The sequence below is a fragment of the Amphiprion ocellaris genome, chromosome 4, assembly GCF_022539595.1.
Source record: "Amphiprion ocellaris isolate individual 3 ecotype Okinawa chromosome 4, ASM2253959v1, whole genome shotgun sequence".
Classification (NCBI taxonomy): Eukaryota; Metazoa; Chordata; class Actinopteri; family Pomacentridae; genus Amphiprion; species Amphiprion ocellaris.
This window is the reverse complement of record NC_072769.1, coordinates 39,609,238-39,632,116: the sequence shown is the minus strand read 5'-3', so window position 1 is coordinate 39,632,116 and position 22,879 is coordinate 39,609,238. Positions and strand designations below refer to the sequence as shown.

The 22,879-nt window shown below is 40.3% G+C and overlaps 1 protein-coding gene across 4 annotated transcripts in view; it reads right to left on the bottom strand.

Annotated features, from left to right (window-relative positions):
- LOC111587353 (voltage-dependent T-type calcium channel subunit alpha-1I-like) overlaps positions 1–22,879 on the bottom strand; it is a 277,496-nt gene that overhangs the window by 47,043 nt on the left and 207,574 nt on the right. For all 4 annotated transcript variants that reach the window (XM_055010174.1, XM_055010175.1, XM_055010173.1 and 1 more), the window contains exons 17-25: positions 20,029–20,099; positions 19,307–19,802; positions 18,632–18,732; positions 15,649–15,772; positions 14,829–14,897; positions 4,419–4,597; positions 2,383–2,509; positions 1,084–1,209; positions 361–450 (exon numbers count right to left, since the gene is read on the bottom strand). In XM_055010174.1, coding sequence (XP_054866149.1) covers positions 361–450; positions 1,084–1,209; positions 2,383–2,509; positions 4,419–4,597; positions 14,829–14,897; positions 15,649–15,772; positions 18,632–18,732; positions 19,307–19,802; positions 20,029–20,099 — 1,383 coding nt within the window. The remainder of the gene's footprint in view (positions 1–360; positions 451–1,083; positions 1,210–2,382; positions 2,510–4,418; positions 4,598–14,828; positions 14,898–15,648; positions 15,773–18,631; positions 18,733–19,306; positions 19,803–20,028; positions 20,100–22,879) is intronic.

Genomic DNA, 22,879 nt, shown 5'->3' with positions numbered 1-22,879 from the left:
ACTCCCTCATAGTGTACATTATTGCTGTGTCATAGTTACTGGTTTGTTGTCTTGTATGTACATAAATTAAGTTCAGTTGCCTTGTTCACATTTAGGTTCCTAAATTCCATAGATTCCAGCTACCTAGCTTTCAAAAACAACGTTCCCGTTTAAATAATTTCGCCAGTTTTTCTTGACTGTGCATCAAGAAGAGCTTCACATGTAGTATTCTTACAGTAATCTCATCTAATCATCTCACTGTCTGGACACAAAGTCAGATTATGTAATTATTCTGTAAAACCATTCATCAATCCATTTGAGCATACATTTCCACTACAGTTCACAGGTTTGTACCAGGCTTACGTATGTGTCTGTTTTTACCTGCTGGTCAATTCCTACTGCATCCAGTCCATGGTACATTATATTGACCCAGCCGTCTTTTGATGCCAACACAAACAGGGACATCAGGGCCTGTAGTAGAAACACACATGAACAAATGATAAGTATAAGCAAAATAAAGACAAAACTACATCATGTATTTTGTAGGTCAGTGCTGCTGACTGGAATTCATGGAAAAATATTACTGAAGGGAAACAGAAAATAAAGTCTCACTGCAGAAAGCAGTTTTAACCCTTTGTGTTTCAAGCAGTAAGTATGAACTGATATTATGTAACATTAATCAGTGAGAGAGAGATATGAGATAAATCCCTATTTTTAAAAAAGAGATAACTACTAATGTAAGCAGGAGAGTCCATCAGCTGTCTTTGCTATTTGATGGTAAATGCAGTAGTTAATTAAACACTGTCTGTTCTAATAAAGAAAAAAACAACAACCTTTTACATTTCTTTTTACATTCATTATTAAAATTATTCCTAAAAATATATATATGTTTTTACTCTTGCCTTACAAGCACTCCTTTATGCAATAACCTATCCATGTATCATTTTAAAATGATTCCTCCACAGTCTACACTGAAATACAGAGGGTTTTCATCCTTATTAGCGTTTCTACACACTTGTGCACCGTTTCTGTGTATACATCTACATTAATACGTCAAAAACAAACAGACAGGTTGCCAGAGATGCATTTTTATCTTTCTTGTACCTGTCCAAGATTGTCAAAGTTGTATTTGTGATGAACCCATCGATAGTTGGCAGCCAGACAGTCAGATTTGTTCGTGATGTTCTTCACATCGAAACCCACACAGTAGTAGAACTTGCCTTTGAAGAGCTTGGAAAGAAAACACACACAGAGGGAAATGAGCGACAGAAGCACACAAAGATATGTGTTAATGAAGCAATGACAGCACTTGTGTGCGTAGCCATTTCCTTTATGCAGCTTTTGAAGGAATTTCATAATTAGCGTCTTTAACTGGTGTGTGGATGAAGCTTAACTGAGAAGCACTTGATATCAACAGCGTGACTCCCCTCCTGACAAAATACGTTTTTAATTCTGAGTCATATTGAACACATCAAAGAGGAAAAGGAGTAAAATAATGCATAGCAGAGGATACAGAGAGAATGAAAACATGAAATGAAGTGGAGAAGGCATTGACAACTAGATTTAAAAGAACATGAGAACTTCTCTGATAAAAGTAGGAAAATCAAGCTGTCTGTACATTTCAACACATATTGATAGCTTTATTTGGGTTTAATGGCTCATTTCTGACAATGCATGGAGGAAACTTATTGAGATTTGTATTGATTATCTTGGCTTGTTTTTGTTGACATCAAGTATCATCTATAAGAATGTATATACCTTATTGTATGCTGCAGCCACTTTAATTGAGTCATTCTGTATTTTTGAATCCTTTAACTTTTTTTCCCCAACAGAACTGATAAGATTGTGGATCTTTATAAAACCATGTGCAAGGATACATGGACAGCAAATCTCTGAGGCTGTTTTGCAAGAAAATGATTCCCACCTGTTAGATTTCTGCAAGGTGAGGTGTTACCTTCATACCTCCTCCCATTGGATTCAGCTCTCAATAGCCTTCTTAGCCACTCTGTGAGAATATAATCTTAAGTGATTCTGGCAACTGGACTTCTCATTTGAAGACATTTTATCATCATTCCTGGAAATACCAGGGATTTATTGTCCCCCTCAGAAACACATGGCTAAGGTCCAACACTCTGGTGGTGAAACTGTCTGGGAAGGGATTTCTGAATTCTGAAACTACTAATCTTGTCTGTCCACAGTTTAAACATTGCTCTCCTCAAAGGCGTGTCTCTTATTATTTAGATTATTGAGTCTTGTCCTGAAGAACTCGCTGCACTGTGTTAGAAAATTAAAAAACGTTGCAGTAAGTTGTTATAAATTGCTGTGAAATATCCTGATTAATAAAAAAGTAATCTAGAAGATGTTAGGCAGAGAGCATGATGAAACATTCCTAAAAAACCTTACCTGAACACCAAGGATGCCAAAGATTATGAAAAAAGCGCAGCAGATGAGCACAATGTTGCCGATGGGCTTGAGGGATGTGATGAGGGTCTCGACTACCAGCTTCAACCCTGGAGCTCTGCTGATCACCCTGAAAGAACACAAAAGAGAAAAAAAGTAATGGGAAGAGAACAAAGAAGACACAACTCTTTCATTCAGTCAGGATAAAACTGACCATAATTGAGTGTAATTTAAGGTGCGTCATTCTCTTAACACTCACTCTGTCAGGCAACGTCAGGCACCAACTGGTTAAAAACATATCCTAATGCAACCTGGAGCTGGGAATACCCAAGGGTTGCAAGATAAATTTGAAATGTCACAAAATGATTGAAGGGGGAGGGAGGAAAAAAAAACAAAAACAAACAATGAATCTGCTTCACACAATTTCTGTTTGTCTTTTAATACATTTCATGGATCTCTCATTTTCATGACTCGATTTTACCTCTGCTTCAAGATTTTCAGATAAAGTGTTGATCAAAAAAGCTCAACTGTTCACAACTCATGAATACACTATTTGCAATGTTTGTGTAGAAGCAGTAAATTTACAATCACCTTAAAACCAAATTAGGTTGAGGAACGCTGTCTTCAATCATACGTAAAGAAAACTGCTAAAGCATACGGAACACGATTTATTTCAAATCATGAGAACAAACGAGTGACTAAAATGTGGACATTTGCTCAGTACATGACTGTACAAGTAACCACTGCAGTATTTAAGTGCCTTTTGAATGCCTATACATGCTGTTATCCAATACACTACATAGCTGGCTGAGGCTCTTAAGGGAATAGTTTGACATTTTGAAAAATATGCATATTTGCGCTCTGGTGGAGAGCTCAATTAGGAGATCAATACCACTTTTAATAAGCTACTGCAAGCAGCTCCTTAGCACCAACATTTTAACAGGATGAAGCAGTTAACCTGACTTTGATCCAAAGTGGCAGAATTTGTCTAACAGCTCTAAAGCTTATTATTTCATATTCTACGTTACGAGTGTTTAACCCTATGAACCACAATGCTGAGACACTCTAGAACTCAGAAATAGGTAAAAATGTGTGCTTAGTGCTTAACAGTCATTATTTTGTTCACTGACGTGTGCACCTACAGTAGATTACCTGAGACGTGGTGATATGCAGTAGGTCTACATTGTAAAACCTGTGGGACTTGTTCAACCAATACACAAAAGCATGAAAACAGAGGAAGAAGTCGGCAAATATATAATTAAGCAGATGTTTGATCCATCTTCAGGAATGGACTACTTTGTACAGTATTCAACAACATTTAACAAACAAAGCTCCAGTTCTGTACGTTCCTGAAATAAGACACTACCATGCAATGATTGAAATGCATAGAAGTTAACAGATAATAACAAGCTATAAGATAATCAATCTTCATAATGGCATATCTATGCAAAATTAGTTTACAAGCAATTTATACAATATTAATTTGTGTGGAGATTGATGCACAGCTGTATGCAGGTTCTAACTAGGGTTAAGTTTTGATGTGAATTCAAGATCACTTTTTCACACTAACACATTGTCACACAGACAACCAATTAAAAGCTTGGGGTGAATTGGAAAGGACAGGTCGCATGGTTTAAACTGACTTGTGAGAATTTGAATGCAAAGTATGTCTGAAAGATTCTTAGGGTTAATCTGTACAAAACCTGAAATGTGAAAGTTACAGTTCGACTTTGGTCCTGGATCATTTCTTGCTTGTCTCAGACAAGTACCTGGAATTTCAATGTGTTGCCAGGCAACTGGTCAGTGAGATGAGGTGCCGTGGTTTTTATTAACCTTGGATAGAGTCAGGATATGCGTTTGCCACTTTTTCTAGTGTTTATGCTAAGTTGAGCTGTCTGCAAGATGTATCCTTATGCTGAACAGACACATACGACAGGAGCATCGATCTTCTGATCTCACACAGAGGCAAATATTTTCCCATATCACTCAGCTAGTTCTTTAAGACACGATGCATGCAGGAAAACATTTGTTCTTCTGACCTGAGAGGACGCAGCGTCCTGAGCAACCTGAGAACACGGAGAACTCCCAGGATCTTAGCCCCGCCTGCCATGGACACCACAATGTCTATCAGTGACACGAAGACCAGGAAACCATCTAGAATGTTCCAGCTGCTCCTCAGATAGGCTGTTTCTCCGAGGTACAAACCCATGGACACCACCTGGGGAGATGAAAGCAGAGAGATGCTGAAGTCCACACAGGTAATGCAATGGTAGCCAGATGGGCAGACTCACATCCACACTGTTTAATATTCAGATTTATTATTTAGCTTCTCAAACAGGTGGAGAGGAGAGGAGAGGAGGAGAGAGGGGAGGAGAGGAGAGGAGGAGAGGAGAGGAGAGGAGAGGAGAGGAGAGGAGAGGAGAGGAGAGGAGAGGAGGAGAGAGGGGAGGAGAGGAGGAGAGGAGAGGAGAGGAGAGGAGAGGAGAGGAGAGGAGAGGAGGAGAGGAGAGGAGAGGAGGAGAGGAGAGGAGGAGAGGAGAGGAGAGGAGAGGAGAGGAGGAGAGGAGAGGAGAGGAGAGGAGAGGAGAGGAGAGGAGAGGAGGAGAGGAGGAGAGAGGCGAGGAGAGGAGAGGAGAGGAGAGGAGAGGAGGAGAGGAGAGGAGAGGAGAGGAGAGGAGAGGAGAGGAGGAGAGGAGGAGAGGAGAGGAGAGGAGGAGAGGAGAGGAGAGGAGGAGAGGAGAGGAGAGGAGGAGAGGAGAGGAGAGGAGAGGAGAGGAGGAGAGGAGGAGAGGAGGAGAGGAGAGGAGGAGAGGAGAGGAGAGGAGAGGTGAGGTGTGTGATTGAGTTAGAGAGGTGTTAAATCTAAAACCTAAAACACTCAAAAATTCAACATTCATTCCTCACTGGAAGACAAATTCCCAGTGTAATCAAAGTCCTGTGGATTTGTTTGTGCAGTTAATCAGCTTTTATGTTGACACTGAACTTTGCTGACTGTACTGTAACCAAAGAAAATGTCTATGATTAAAACTTAAGAAAAGAGTTACAATTTTAGACATAGTTCATACCAGACTGCTGACAGTGCACTGTGCCACGTCAGCAGTCTGCCCAAAATCCTCTTAAATAAAACACTTCTACACTCTAGACTCCCAAACTGTCATGACACAGAGAGCAAAATATTAAGAAGGCGTGTGTTGTGACTGAAGCTGCAAGCCTTATGAGCTGCACATATTTCATTCTTGTAGTTTAATGGTGTGTCATCCTCTAGTTACAGCTGGGTGGGAGGTCTCACACACTTGGCAAAATGAGAGAGGGGGAAATGGGTGAGGAGGGGTAGATCAACAATTCTGAGGAAACAGTGAGACAGCTATCAGTAGGAGGAAGTCAAAGGCAGAGGAGAAAGGCGAAAGGGCTCAAAGAGACAATAGAAAGTTTTGAGATCAAAAAGGGTTAGTGTGAAGGAAAACCTACATGGCAGATGTTTGTGAGCAACATCACTTGACACCTGCCAGGTGCTTTCATGGCATGAACAATTTTACTGTCATGTCACAACAGAACTTACAAGACAGAATCGACTCATCTGCCTTGTTTTGCAGAAAATACCACGAAAGAATGATGTGGAAAAATTGAGCTTTCTGGAAAAGTTGGTGCTGGTGTTAACGTGTGCACGTATTTAGTAGTAAATCAGCACTTTGGATGATAATTTGCATTGACAAGCTATCTATTGCTTGTGGATGTTTCAGTGTTGACTACAAATTTTGAAGCTTTCCTGCAGAGCATCACAGCTGTTGTCAGGTTGTATTGACAAAGATCCAGCGATCCATGTTCTTCCAACTATCCAGGCTTGGGTTGTGGTGGTAGCTGGCTAAGTAGTGTATTCCAGAAATCCCCAGTCATGTAAAACCTCCAGGAAAGGCACCAAGGCGGTATCTTGATCATATGCTGACTGCTTTTAGTGACTGTACTCCGAGCTCCTCACCCTAGCCCTGCGTCTGAGCTACCCAACAGAGGGAACTCATTTCGGTCAGTTGTTTTTCCACTCAGTCTTCTGGTGGCTGCCCAGAGCTCATGAGCATCAGTGAGGGTTGGAACTAATGACAGTCTGATACAAAGACTGATGTCAGCGTCAACATAATAAAATGAAGGCTGAAAACATATAAGAAACGATGATAGGAACTTTTCAAATCTGTCCTACATTTTCGACCACGTACAAGTCATAGATGTGTGTGCTTAGCAAGCTTATCTTTACTTTCTGATTCCTTTATATAAAGTCCAGTGATCACTAAAATGTAGAAAGCCATCTTCCTATCACATTTTTCATCGAGTGCTTTTCATATTTACAGTTTGTGGATGTAAAAAAAAAGCATAAAAGAGAAATAAAAAGTGACCACACATATACATCTTTTCACAATACCGCAGAGAGTACAGTCTTTAATTTAGCCAGTCCAAGTAACAGGGCAGAATATTGAGAAACAATGAATCCTATTTAAAATATATTTCATATTGCTCACTACATGATGCAAAAGAACTGAATTTCCTTTAGGGGCTTGAAGGACATTGAGGTCAATGGCTTATACCTATTGATAAATGAAACCCGTCTAAAACAGTGCAAACACTGAGACAGCACCTCCATTTCCTAGACTCTGTGAACAAGCATAATTACTGTCACCATAGTAACTCAAATTGAGTGATGGCAGCAGCCAAAATCTGTAGAAATAATGTACAGAAGCTAAGTGTCAAAGGATGATATAAAATAAAATTTAAAAGAAAAACATGAAACAAAGAGGGAGAGAGAGAAAGGCAGCTGGATAATGAGAGAGAAGCTTGAAAAACAACAGAGGGAGTCCTACAGTATGTATCAGAACACTGACAGAAGTGGTGATTCCATACAGCTCTGTTTAGGAACAGACAGCCTTTCCACATTGTTTTGACAGCCAACATGGTCCAAAACTCTCACTGTGAGAAAATATTTCATCTGTCCTCACTGGTGAGATCCGTACAGTGGTGAGGCACTGTCATATCCTATACCGTAGACCTTTTGTCACGTTTTGACATGCTGGATAGCAACTTTTAATGTGTCTGCTCTGTTATTAATAGCAGTCAGCTACACTGAAGCCTCTATGGAACTACTGGAATGCTGTGGGGCTTCCATTAAGCAGATCAAATATCACCATGATAAAACATGATGCATGGGAAATCTATAGAAGGTTAATACCAGCACTATTATCAAAGCCTCTTCCTCTCCTCACACACTACAAGCTGTCGTTTGGCCGACAGGGTGAATATGTCACAGTAAATTCATATTTAAATTACACTCCAAACTCCATTTGCAATTTGATTTAGCAGAAAATACGGTAATTATTGTACTTGTCGCTGCAGCTTTTATTGGAAGCTGATGTTTAAAATGGGATTGTATAAGTTGACACTGCCACACAGTGACTTTAAAACGAGCCACCATGGTGGATTACTGATGGGTGTACACTATGAAATGCTACACTTATGACAACTCATAGTTTCTGTGGACCCATTCTACACATGCACACCCGACACAACAAGATGACAACCTCTTGATGGCAGAAGAAGAGCTGCTTTGCTTATTATGTTTGGCTGGACAACATGAGAGTGCGCAGCATCTTATCACAAACAGAACTGAGACTGAGGACTGAAGTGAAAATGTCATGAAAATCACACATGATGAGTATGAAACACGTGTTCTGATCACTTTTCTGGCACAGGTGCAGTTAGCAGATGTGTAGAATCAGTAGAATTCTGGACAAGGAAGCGACCAAGGTTGCCAGGGGAAAGAAAATGTGGCTGAATATGTGCACACTTTGATGTGTTGTGTTACCAGAGACAGGCGGTTCTGACCTTTATGTAGTTTTTCTAGATGTTTGTTTAACAGATATAAAATAGAGCTAAGTTGTTGTAAAGCATACAAGTTGTAAGGGGTCATAAAGATGGATAGTAGCTAAAGAAAGTGCAGGATTCTGACACTAGAGATGTGTTTACACCTTAAACCCTATGTATACTTAAGCTTATGCAACAAAAGGGCTTGGGTTAATACAACTTGTGGTTTTGGTTAAATGTCAACAAGCAAACAAGTCCATCTCATGCTTCAAAGCTCTTTTGACTTTTTCAACATTTAAACAAATCACAATGTTCTGAGTTCTGAGCCTAGACACACCATGCTTCAGTTTGTTTCTTTTAAGTTAAAAATATACTGTCAGTGAACGTTTGACAGACTTTATATACTGTAGGTGAAAATCTGACCTCATTCTGCTGTGTATAAAAAAACCCAAAAATGCAGCATATACCAGGCTTTTGTAAAACATTTTTTGTTCTTTAATTTAGATGTGAGTCTGTTTAGTAGCACTCAGGCCAGCTTTGGGTCAACGTTTCCCCTCATCAGCTCTAGAAATGACTGAAATATACTCCGGCCTTTTAATGGCGCATCATCCATCAGCAGTGTAGCCTGAATCCAAACCTGCTGGATTTATTGGAGGGTCAGTATTAATTACAATTTATATATCATTTAATTATTACAGTAAGTTTTATTCATTCATCTAGTTTGGGAACTCTATATCTGAGTTTAGATTCTGGTTCTAGATTTTCTCAGTTTGCAGGACAGTGGGGGATGTCTGGTACTAATATTAGTCTACTGCTTCCAAAAAAAGTCATAATGTAAGGAGATCTGAGGAGCTAATACTAACTGTGAAGAGTCTGAAGGGCACTTTTTAAAATGGTGTTTATTGTGCCAACACTGTATGGAGAGTCTTCATTCAGGATATGACTCAAAAACTTGCTCAGTAATCTCACTTAAAGCTAAAAAGGAAGATATTAGACTCTATTGTGACCTGATTTTCTTCAGCTTCTGTTACTAATCTCCTGAGGAAGTGTTATGATTCAGTGCTGTTGCCGTTTCATGACAGCCCCATAGTTAAAAGACTACCACTGGATGGGATAAAAAAGGAATCAACTGAGAGGGTAAAAACATAGTGCTGAGTCTTAAAATGACAAAAAAAATGCATATAGTAGCTTGAAATTGGGTATGTAAACGCATAAATCAGTTAAAACGAAGGCTAAAATGCTCAGTCTATCAAGTCTACTAAGACATGACAGTGATCTAATTAGTTTTAGCAGGTAAAAGGCACAGTGTGACAAGAACTGTGCATAAGTCTATGTCTGTATTCGTGTACATGTATTACTCATGCTGTGGGGACACAAAAGATTTTAAGCAGTTACTGACAAAAGCAGATCCCCATAACATAAATCAGCAAATTTTAGAGTTTAGGTTCTGTGCTGTCCTCTAAAGTGGTAAAAACAGAACCTTGTGAGTGCATGTGTTTGGTTTTTTTTGCCTTTCACAACAACTTTACATCAAATCTGTTTCAAACTTACTGGTTATCGAGTTCGAATGACATCACCATCAAATGATATCACAGAGAAGATTACAACTTCATTTGAATATTCAGTATAGTCAGAGACATTAAAAAGGAGAACTTCCCCACTTTGGAATGAATAGAAATCTATGGGAGAATTCCTTAACATCAAAAAGATGGTGGTTACATGACACATGACCTGCCACTCTCCCCAAAAAGCCAATTGTCTGATTGAAAGTCGCTGAACCAGGAAACACCAAACTAACTGTGTTCTTGCACTGGCACAAGTCATGACGCTGTGACCAAAAGAAGTATTATAACAGTGAGGAAAAACTTTTTAAACTGTTTCAGGGCAACATTTTCAAGCACTGTTGACCAGATTTGACTGGTGATTTTATACAGGCAGAATAATGACCACTGAAATTGCAGCTATAACTCTCTCCCTATTTATTTAAATAGAAGCCTGGTCTTGAGAGCATAAAATAAATGCTGGAACTGATGACTAGTACGCCTTGTTTCTCCGGACTTTGGTATAGAATAGTAAAAATAATCTTCAGTACACATCAGAATCTCTCTTTAATCACATTTGAATAACAGCTAAAGTTTTTTTCCCAAAGATATCATCATATTGGAAGGTATTTAGAGCTATCTTTCCATGTCCGAACCAAAGAGTAACTATACAGAACAGAGAGAACTCACACGTAGCTAAACAACGAGATGCAAGTATATAAATACTGTCATCCACTGAGCTCCTCTCCCTTCACTTGGTGTTGTGTGAGATTCTGTGCAATGCATGAATAAATAGATGCTGACTTCAAGATCCTCATTTTGAGAGTGTGATTCTTTTTCACTGACAGAAGCACACTGGGAAATCGCCACATACTGGAAGATTTCACTTCTCTCTAACCAAGCAGTGCACTATAGATGCCTTTCTTTTGCTACTGTAGCAGACTAAGGAGCAGAACATTCCAAAGCAACACACAGAGAATCCAGACACCCTTTCTCACAGCTCTGCATTTGGTAGGAAACCATTTCAGAAGCCACCTAACCTAAAACTTCCACCCAAATGGAACACCTCAGTTGGATGTTTACTGCAGAATGACTACTCACAGCCCTCTTGGAGACAACAGGGGGTCTCCAACCTCCCCAGGAACCTGATAATCATCATAAAACATCAGTTCTGAGGAAAACCACACCTCTGGACAAGAGGAGATTGTAGTCCCCCATCCTTGTCTCTTCTTATCCATAACCTGTCTCCCCTTTCAAGATCTCTTTCATCGCCAACTCTTCACACTTCCTACTTTACCCTTTACCTCACCTCTAGCTCCCCCATCCTCACCCCTCCATTACCCCTCTACCTTTCCTCTGGTAGCTTCACTCGACCTCCTCTCCAGGGCCCCCAGTACCCCTCTCTCTTTTATCATCCTCACCCACAGTCTTTAAATTGTCCCCAAACACAATAAAACATAATATCGATCATCAACAATCAGATAAACAAAAGCAGTTACATTTCTACATTTGTGTCACCGTCTGAAAAAACAGTAAAATCTAACTGCACCACATTCCGGTCGCAGGTTGTTGTTGTTGTACGAACGCCACTGCTTGTAATTAAATGGGGGTAAAGCTCTGAAGGTTATTATTATCGGACAGGATTCCCATGATGGAATGAAGCTTGTTGTTCCAATGATGTCATCATTTTGTTACTGTAAGTGTGCTCATATTGTGGCCTTCTTACAACTACATGACCTGCACACAGCTTTGGACCACAGCTTTTGAATTATTGCAATTAAAAGTCAGTCAATTATTTTGTTTGTTTTCATACAGAGTGGGATGTACCACCAGCCTTTTGTTGGCGATGATGCAGAAATCAAACTACTCGAGGCTTTGTAGCACAAATAAACAACTAGCCTATCTGATCCAGGAAAATCTGCACTTGTGTTTGCTTCTAATTAGAGCCTGATGTTCAAGGTCACACCCGGCGTGTGCAGGTAACACTGTTTACACTGATCACTACCACTCATCTATGGATGTGTGTGTGTGTGTGTGTGTGTGTGCGCGTGTGTGTGTGTGTGTGTGTGTGTGTGTGTGTGTGTGTGTCTGGACAGGAGATGAGAACAGGCAGCCTGTGATGGGGTGTGTCTCAGAGAAGAAACTCTGTTTAATTAGTGTGGTTGCTTAATTAGGGCTCCTTGGAGAGAGATCAGACTGGCCAGCCTGGAACAACAGATTAAGAGCAACAGGAGGGGAGGGAGGGAGGATGGGAGCAGCGATGGAAGGAGGGCGAGATACAGTGAGAAGAATATAACAATGAATTAATCTAGAAACTACAAAAAAAAAGAACACCAACAGCACTGCAGGACACCGTTTTCCAATCTGTTCATTTTCACCCAACTGTTTTGTTTAAAGGAAATTGCTAACAGGTTTTAACACATAAGGAGACATCCTACTAGCAAACAAACATTTACATTGTGCACAGTTTGCACAGTATTTTTTCCCTAAGCATGCGGCCCACAGCTAATGGTTAACACATTGTAAATTGAAAGTTATTTTTACATCTGATGTGAGAAACAAAATGAAGTAGTGGGAATTATAATCTAATTTTTAATTTGTCAAAAGACCAAAACAACGAATACATTTCAAAAATGAGTGGAAAGCTGTGATAGGGTTTAAGTACTTGCACAGATAAAGGCTTTGCCAGAAATGCCCCTTATAGCCTGGCTGCATCAATAGGACACAGTCAGGAAAACTACAATAAAAAAAATATAAAATGAAATATTGGACATGTTGTCTGGCAACGCTTGAGTTCAACTGTAACTACAGCTCTTAAAAATGTCCACAATCCAGGATGGAGTGAAATGTGTGTGTGTGTGTGTGTGTGTGTGTGTGTGTGTGTGTGTGTGTGTGTGTGTGTGTGTGTGTGTGTGTGTGTGTGTGTGTGTGTGTGTGTGTGTGTGTGTGTGTGTGTGTGTGTGTGTTAAATCTGTGTGTGTATGTTTTTCTTCACACTTTCCTTATTGGCTCACTTTCCCCCTGAGGATGTTATGAGAACCTTTAACAACATGATGTTAAAGGTCCCATATTGTGAAAATTCATTTTTATTGTGTTTTGTATGCCTTAAAAACTCAGAGATGTAAAATAAAAGCTGTGAGAATATGAAGGCACCCCACAACTAGACGGCGTTTTAGCTGTACAAGCCAGTAAGAATTGTAATCAGTTTATAAGTAGCAACTGAGGACCCAGTTGTTGAGCAGAGGATTTGTATAATCCTAACCCTCACTGCCTGCTGCGTCCAGGTGAACCGTTTAAAATGAGCTGCAGTCACTCAGTCTGCCAGGTCGTTTTAGTGTCTACAGATATTTCTGCTCACCCTAAAATATCTGAGAACAGTGTGGAAATTAACACAACAGCTACATGGTGAATTCAGTGATACTGTACTGTGAATTCTGTGACATTTCCATGTAAAATGATTGTTCAGAGAGAAAGTTAAAGGAATAGAAAGTCTTGGTTTCACACACTATTTCTCATCTGTCAGCTGCTGTGCAGTGAATTGCTGTGGGATGTGGACAGCAGCAGCTCAGCTGCATTTATAATTCAGCTGAAACCAGGAGTTGTACAGCCATGGGAACATGAACCATATCTGCAGTAATTTTAGCTGAAATGTTGAAATGCACATTTTGGGGGGCATGTAAGAGTTTCATGAATTTGCCAAAATGGGCAGAATATGAGACCTTTAATATTTATATGACGGGCTACAGAATAAATTGTGCCAAGGATCTAGTGAGGTCATTGAGAGTGTGAGTGTGGGTGTGTGTGTGTGTGTGTGTGTGTGGAATATCTGCAGTAAAACAACTATAGCTGAGATAAGCTGGTACACTGAACAAACACACATGATAAATGATGTGATGGTGTGCAAATCTGCACAATACGAGTCCCCTCATTTGTGACAGTTTACTGACAATTGCTATGTTCTAGAGAAACTGTAATAGTCACTGATATGAGTGACATGAGTGTGCAAATGAAGCAGCGCATGAGATGATAACAATGGATTTCCAAATATTAAATTTAAGATCAAGGGGCAAAAGAGCAGAGACAATGATAAGAAACATACAGGACTGAACATGATGCTAATCAAATAACTAAGGCACATAGAAGATACAGGAACTGAATATGTGAATGACTGGATGATGTATTTGAAAGAATTGAAGTAAATGGATGATCAAGATGTAAAAGAAAGAAATTGCACACCAAGTTAAGTTCAACCACGGGCCATGTGCATATATGTGCACATATGATGAGAGTATCTATGTATCATTGTGCTACACGTGTCTTAATTATCTCTGATCATAAATAAATCACTACAGGATCTTCTACCAATGCAAAGAAGGCCTGAAGACACGAGGGCCTTAAATAATAGATGATGCATGTCTTCTGGACAGCAGATTAGAGGAATAAAAAGAGGATGCGTGTGTTTGTGTGTGTGTCTGTTTATCGATGGGAATTCCAGGAGTAGCTAAAGGCCAACTGAAGAATGATAGCCTTCTAATTAACTTCATTATCGGGCTGCCCATCGCTAATGGGACATGTTCAACTGATTAAACTGCAAGTTTCAGAACTGTCCAGAAAAAGTAGGAAGGAGTAATAGAGGGAGGGGAATAAAAAGGAGGGCAACTACAGATGAAAGACGAAGGGAGATGCAGATAAGAAAGGAGAAGAGGTAAAGAAAGAATGGACGGATGGATAAAAGGAAGCTGTAGGAAACCAGAGAGCAAATCAGAAGACCTAAGAAGTAAAAAAGTGCAAAAGAGAGGAGGTGAAGTGGTAAGACTGGGGAAAAAAAGGCTGAAAAAGAGCAAAAATATAAATGTGCAGGAGAAAGACAGCAGTTTTAAAAAGGAGAAGAGATAATACCAGCAGATAATTGGAGATGGGACAGAGGAGAGTCCATATTGGAGATGAAATGAAATACGAGGTTGAGACAGGAGCTGGAACGACGAATAGAACAATAGGGAGGAGAGAAAAGAAAGCAGTGCAGAGCAACAGAAGTAAGGAGAGGAAAGGGTATTGGCATTTTACCTTAACAGTCATCTCTGCAACAAAGATGGCAGTAAAGATGTAGTTGGAAATTGTGAGAAACAGTCTTTCCTGTAACAAAAGAAGAAAAGACAAAAAATTAAGGAAAAAAAGCGCTTGATGGAGGATTAAGAAAGGCATCCAAGTGGCAGAGAGACGCCTGAAAACAAAATCTGTGTACATTTGACTGCACTTGGCTTCAATCAGAAACATTCAATGCAGGATTGGAGAGTCATGATCTGCTTTGCTCCTTTGCAGTTCACTCTAAAAAGTTCACTGACTGCATTTGTCAGTGTTTTTCGCTAAATTAAAATTAGATCTTGTTGCTAAATTAAAATGCCAAAAAAGAAAGAGCCAGTGCGCTTTAATTTGAATGCTTCAATTTCACTTGCTTTGGAAAGAGCTTATTATGCAATAATTCTGTTGTGCTTGATTGCAGTAAAGTGGGTTGATGCCAGAATACAGTGAGAGCTTAAAGAAAGTGCCATTTTGGATACATTTTTATTTTATTTTGATAATTGCCTTTTGTCAGAGCAGCGGTGCAGAGTGATTTCTCATTACTGTTACTTTAGTATCCATTAGGCACAATTTTCCATACACGGATCAATCAAGTTTGCCACATGAGTAAACCTGAGAAGGACAGAAACCTGAAGTATTATATTTGCTTATTAACCAACCAGACATCCTACAAAATGTTTTTTCAGTGCGTGGCAAAACTGAACCTGTGCGTCCAACACACATAGCTAGTAAACATGAGCGCTTTGTCCTGCCAGTGCTCAGTGTCTACAGTACGATAAGCATTATGGAGGATGATCGGCCTTACCAGGCTGCCTTGCAAAATCTTCGGCCTCTCCAGAGCCACTGTGATGCAGTTGAGGAAGATAAAGGCCAGAACCACGTAATCAAACAGCTTATGAGCAATAATGGACTGGCACAGCAGTCTGAACCTGAAAAGAGAAAAACAAAGCGGGGTAGAGTGCAGACAAAAATAGGAGAAAAATCTAAGGATTGCTCAAGAATTTTTATTTTCTTTGTGGGTACTTGTTCATTTTTTCATAATTTGAGCAGCTGAAGATTTTTTACTTTTTTTAAGATGCAAAAAGAAAAAACACACGGTCTTCTGTGTGAAAGTAAACAGGGTTCTCTGTAAACATCTGATATTTTGCAGTCATTAACTAAATCGAAAGACGGCACAATTAATGGAAACAAGAGCACATATGGGCACAGAGAGTGTAATCATGTTAAACATAAGTTTTAGAGTCTAATCATTTTGTCTCTAGTGGCTATAAACATCTTAAACTTCTTGAAATTAAAAAATAAAAGTTCTTTCCAATTAGCATATTGTGAGGCAGCGCTGCTTCTGTTTATATGCAGTAATTAACTTCTAATCAGGTTTTTTAAATAAAAAATTTTAAATGCAATATTCTCTGAGACATTATTTGCAGGGAGAAAGCACTTTAGCTGCTTTGCATTATGCAGAGTTCTGGTTCACACCGCTGCTTTGCATTTCTGCTTATCTGCTCATTCATGTACTTATTTTTTCATGTAAAAGGCTGAATAGTTTTGCCTTCTTTGGCACCCAACAATCAGTCAAATCTAACAGTCTGAAAAGTTTTGAGGGAAATTTTGAGCACATTGCAAAATCACAGACAGGCATTTTGTCATTACAAGGGGCTATACGCCAAAAAAGCAGGGAACGACTGGTGCAGGAACAATCACTGAATAGACTTTCACATTTTTAGGCATCTGCAGTGTTGTCTAATCGTCAGCTCCAGAGCCAGACCAGGCAGCAGGCAGCTCCTGAACCAAGGCCTCACACATCTCATCTCATCTGCCAGCTATAAAGGGAGGAGAATATACCCACTGCTGCACCTGCTCTCTGGGTGAGGAAATCAATGTGTTAATCTGACTGCTTTTCCTCAAGACCTGGCAACTTTGTCCCTTTATCTATCGATTCAAATCTGGCAACCCTGTCCCTTTATCTATCGATTCAAATCTGGCAACCCTGTCCCTTGATATTGATCATGACCAGCGGCTGCGTTAGCGTGGGCACTTATCCCACCTGAGACACAACTTCTGATGCTGGCTTCTTTCTCCTTTGGTTTGTTTGTCTGCTCTGCTCACTTTAATTCTGCCTTGGTACACTTGTTAGAGCGCACACACACATATGAGCACACACAGCTATACTGGAGGCTGAGACATAAACAAGATACACATATGCTCACACACTCCCACACATACATATGCAAAGTCATCCAAACACATGTACAAACACGCTACATGACACTACCAAAGAATAGCCTTACACTAGTACGCACAGACACACACAGACACACACAGACACACACACACACACAGAGCCCTTGCTTGACAGATGGCACCTGCCAGGATGCCAAAACACAGCCCTGGGGCCTGGCTTCCCTTAAGTGGCTATCAGCACACCGGGAATCGGGTGAGCGAGCGACTGGATGACTGAGTGATTCTTCTTTCATGTTGCTTTCAGGGGCATGTGTAGCAGCAATGAATTGAATGCTGGTGGAACCACAACAGAGACTACAGCTCCGTCTCGAGAAAAAAAAAAAAACAAGAAGAAAGTGCTATGGAAGAAACACATAGCAGCATCGCTTTAACAAGACGCCAGGAGAAGCCGTTCACTGTGAACAGACCTGTGGTGCGACTATGCAGCTTCCTGTTCTTTCACAGTATCTGGACAGAGGCAGGCATGTCTGCAAACATTTGTTTTTCGAGGCCATTGGTCTTGCTTGTCGAGTCTTTATTCTATATTGTTTCTTTGTGCTTAGCGCAGAATAAAGAGGTTGGCAGAAACAGTTTGCCACAGCAAAGTATCACGAGTAGCGTACCGACACACGAGGCCACATAATGGCCACTTTGTTTTCTTGCCATAAGGTGGCACTTGTTGCACAATTCTTGTTCAATTCCGTTCCCACTTACATGAAGAAAGCCAACGTTTTAAATGAAGGTCAGTGGATCTTACATGTGAAGTGTGACTAGAGAAGCACATCAGCCTGTGTAACTTCAGCAGATTATATGGTGGTCTACACACAAATGACGACTGAACGTATCCGAATCTTTACACCAACTACAGAGATGCCACTAAGGAGTTACTGAATGACCAACAAAATTCTGTAAACATTCTTGGGAATTATTTCTCAGTTTACCCCCCTGAACTCGTAAAAATGTACCAGAAACTGTGAAAAAAAGGAAAGAATCGTCTGATATTCAGTATTTGATCTAATCATGTCTGACTTCTGATCCTGTCAGCAAAATTAACCAAATATGAGCTTAAACTGATATATTTCAGGAGGTTCCATTTAAAACTTGACCAAAAATAAACAGTTTGTAATAACCAGATAATGTAATAAAACAAGACAAACTCTAAGCTCCACAGCACAACCCAAGAATCTAATACCACCTATCGTTCGATTTTGATTGAAATGCTGCTAAGTCCTGATTTGACTAGTGAGGCACTTCATACGTCGCTTTACTTTCACCAAGGATATATGACTATATAAGCAAAAGAAATATTCACACCCAACATCCTTTAGATACTTTTATCAAAAAACGTTCGAGGTGCTTTTCACCAGTCAGTCCTCTCATTACACATTACAACACATAAGACAGAGACGGCTGATGAAGGGCCTGAGGGAGGTCAGGAGTCAAAAGACAAAACCCTACAACCGGTGCATATTTCAAAGAGAGGATGTGCTCGTCCTTTGTCATTACTTATTCTCAGTCGTTTGACATCAGTGTTTACATGTGGGGATGACGTGAGGTTGTTCACTCACTTGTTCTGAGGGGAGAACAGGTAGACAGACCACTCCTCTCTGGATTCACACCAGTCTGGCTTGTAGACCTCCATCATCTTCTGGATGCGGAAACACAAACTCTTCATGGGAGAGGAGGGAAAAGAGATGAGAAGAATCAGCATCACCAGACTTTTTTCTACTGATTGTGCCACATGAATCAACACCCACTAACTACTATATGTCCGATATGTATAACAATGATTGGATATGTTCATCAAGATGTCTTTTACAGGGTTTCTGAAATACTTGGAGATCTCATAAAATGACTGCAAATTCACTTTGGCCACTCATTTCTGCACCAAGTCCTATAATGATTTATGTTTAATTTCATTTCTGGAAAAACAATGAAGATTTTTTCCATTCATCTATCACTAGCAGCATCCCTGAGTGAAGCCCTAAAGCTCTTCTCTTTTCTCACGGAGACAGTAACAATAAAAACACATAAATAACTCTTTTAGCGTCTCTACTAAACCTTGAGTATCTACTATTGTGTTCCTACAGCTTCAACAGAATAAAATGGCAACTTATCATCTTAAAAGATAATCACCATTCATGTTTACTTTCTGTTGTTTGTATGTGTAAGTCTTCTGTCACAGTGAATGAAAGAACAACCACTGTTACTGATCTACAGAGATCTAGAAGCAAACCGCTCACATAGTCTGTTTCTTCATCAAGGTCTGCTCTGTCTTTTCGGGCGTTGACTTGAGGGAAAACCTCAGCAATCAGCTGAGTGTGGGGACCTGGCGCCTTGCCATTGCAGTCCCGGTGGTCCACACCTAAACCACTACCACCAGCGGACCCTCCTACGAGGGACCCTCCTGCCCTGGACCCACTCCTCCTCCCAGGGTCTGGGTGGATGGGGGGCAGGCATGGGGGCTGTCCACCTGCCCGAAGCAGCTCTGGGAGCTCCAGAGAAAGAGCCCGTCGATCCCTCCTTGCAAAATGTCTAGAGAGGAACAGTGGGGGCGGAGGTGGATGATGAGGGGGCAGAGGATGATGGGAGTGGGGTGGGTGAGAAAGAAGGGACTCCTGCTCTGCAGCATAGGTGTAGGAGTGGGGGGAGCGAGTGCTGCGCACACGAAGGCTGCCTCCCACCGGCGGTGCCCCACCGAACCCATAGCTCCTCCGACCCAGGCTGTTCGAGCTAGACCTGCAGAGCCCAGGAGATTAAAAGTACAATTAAAAGCTAATAAATATTCATGAGGTAAGCAACACTATTCTGTATATTAGGCAGTCAGTCATGAAGCTAAGAGCAGCATAAAACAACAGCAAAAGTCGGATGTCTCCATGCACGTAATTAAGGCTTAATGAAGGTATTAAGAATTTACTGAGGCAACAGATGAAATCAGCTGCTGAAAGTAAATCTAATTGTCTACCTGCGACTCCATGCAGACTGTGGAGGGAAAGGGTGCCCCCAGTTGTGGTAGTTGGAACTGCGACCATGGCGCTGCAAAAGAAACGGCAGTCCACAGTAACTAGTGAGCCATTGCATATCTCCAAACCAAGCATCAAAGACCCACACTGCCAACACGGGCATTTTGCAATTAACTTAGTGAGTACAACATTCCTTATTTACTTATTTAAATGATCAAAACAACTAAAATAATAAGATTACCCTGTAATGGGCAATGTCATTGATGAATAAATGAAAAAAAAAGGCAAACTTGCCACCAGAATCTAAATATGCCTCTTGTTACAGGTCAACAAAGAGGAGTTGTTGGATGGACCATCGTACCTGCAGATACAGCAACACTTTTTCATACCCTGCAACCACTGGCATTGAGCAAGATACCACAGTGAAGCTGCTGTACAAAACTAGTACAATTTGTTGATGTGTATGGAGCATGGCTGCTACTGTATGCCAATCATCCATACATAAAACAACAAGTACATGGCTGAACAAATGAAACATAAACTGGTCTTTTCCAAATGAGACTGCTGTGCACTGCAGGCTGTCATCAAGTTTAACATGCAAACCCCTGAATGCCAGTTCCACTTAAAGGAACATAACCCGTTCAGTTTGTTTCCACATGTCTAATCCTCTGCGCCTCATAGACCTAATTATATGTTTTACCCTTGGAAACATGCGTGCTGTCAGTCAAAGTCTGAGCAAATACGATATACCAGGGAATCTATGCATCCGTCTCTATAGAAACTGTAGTGACGTGTGAAAGCTAAATGTTAAGTAACACTTCAGTCCACACAGAACAGCAGTGCAGATCACTCAAGAGGAACACTGAGTGTGTATTTGTGTGTGTGTTTCAGACAAATATTACTGTCAGGACAATTTGTTCCACACTATTTGGCATAAATCACAGGCAGCGGCTGCTACTAATGTACTGTATATTGTGTAGGCTTCTTTCACTGCCAAACACACAATACCTTCCACAACTTTCTCCTTCCTAAAATGTAAATTACATCAAATAAATGAGTGTCACTATTTAATTAATGAAATTACATGTATATTACAAATTTTAAAATACATAATATAGTGTATATTTGTACAAAATGCACACACTATAAGTGCCAAAAACCCAATGTCCTCTGAGATCATCCTATGAGTTAACAACAGACTTTGGACCATCTTTTATCCAATTTTGACTTGTTTGTGACTTGTGCCTTTTTAAATTTTAAACTCCACTGTACACTTGTCTCCATTTCTTTATGCATCATCATCTAAACTGTATCACATTTCAGTCACTGTCTAACTAACGCAACAAAGCAGCCTGCCCATTCCACAGATGAGAGAGCTTCTGATTGTGCCACAGCACAACAGAGAAACACATCAAACCCTATGCTTCAGCTGAGTCCAATCAACAGTATCTGATACAGAGTGAAACAAGAAAAACACCCAGTAAACAGATGGAACTGATTCATAGTCTGATGTGTGATTTCATCAAAGAACAAACACTAACTGCTCACAAACTTCAGCAAAAAAACAAAACATGAAATTCTTCATAAACAGCTCTCTTGAATGCTTATTATTCCAGTGCTTTTGCCCTAAGTGATGTAACTGGTGCCTTCTGATATCAATAAACTCGGAATGCTCCGAGAGAAGAGGAGGAGACTTCACAGCGAAGTGGATCTCCCACACCCACTGTGTTTAACATTATAACCTCGGTGGTAAGAGCGTTGCTAAACCACAGCTTATCATCTCTCTGCTTTTCATTCCCCCCTATCTTCCTGTTAATGCATCACCCTTCCTGTCTCTCATCATCACCGTCTCTCTGCTCTGTTTTCTCCTCCCTACTTCTCCCTGCCTTCTTTTTCTTTGTACTTCTCACATAGTTTAACTGTGCATGAACAGGAGAGGGGAACAGTCAATTAATAGAAGTTGCCATGGCAACTGTATGCTGAACGAAACCTTGTAGAACTGTTTCACTTTCTCTCTGCTAAGGTTTTAGTTCAACAGGCACAACACTGGGGGATTCCTACTGTGCACATATAATGTAATCATCTGTATGTTGACTATAGAGTGCAATTATGTGATCTGAATGTGGAAGTCCAGGCAGCAACTGGTGCACAAAACAGAAATGCTCTTCGTAAGTAATCAGTGCTATCTCTTGTGCTAACCTTCCATGGATCTTATAATATTTGTGAAGCACAAATTCACCTTATTTGGTGACGGTAGATGCATCCTAATAATAGTATTACTTTTAGCAATAACTGTATCTGATGAAGGTTCTGTTTGTCTGTTTCACTGTGTGCACATTTTGACATTTACTGATTTGTGATGTGGGAGATTTTAGGTTTTGGTGTGTAAACCTGATGAAAGTGAAGCTGTCACCTGACACTGAAATTGTTTTTTCATAGCATAGTATACTAATTTTTATTTTTTTTCTAGTACTGGCAGCCACTGGTACAGAATCCACATTGATGCAGAATGCATGAAGTAATTTAAATGTTTTAATTTTATTTACATTTATTAGGTTGTCCGTTGCTCTGATAATACCAGCAACCTGTCAAAGGTGTACCCTTCATGTTGCCCTATGTCAGCTGGAATAGGCTCCAGCCCAATACGACCCTCCACAGGATAAAGCGGTGTATAGACAGTGGATGTTTTCTAACCACTGGATTCAATGTATTTGTCAGTGGAGTTTGATAATGTGTGCAATCATGTGCAAATGGAGAGTTCATAACTAACATAATTTCAGTCAATCACAACAGTCAAAACCATCTAATCATGCCGTCTAATTTATTGATCATCTGTTTGCTTTTGTTTATCCT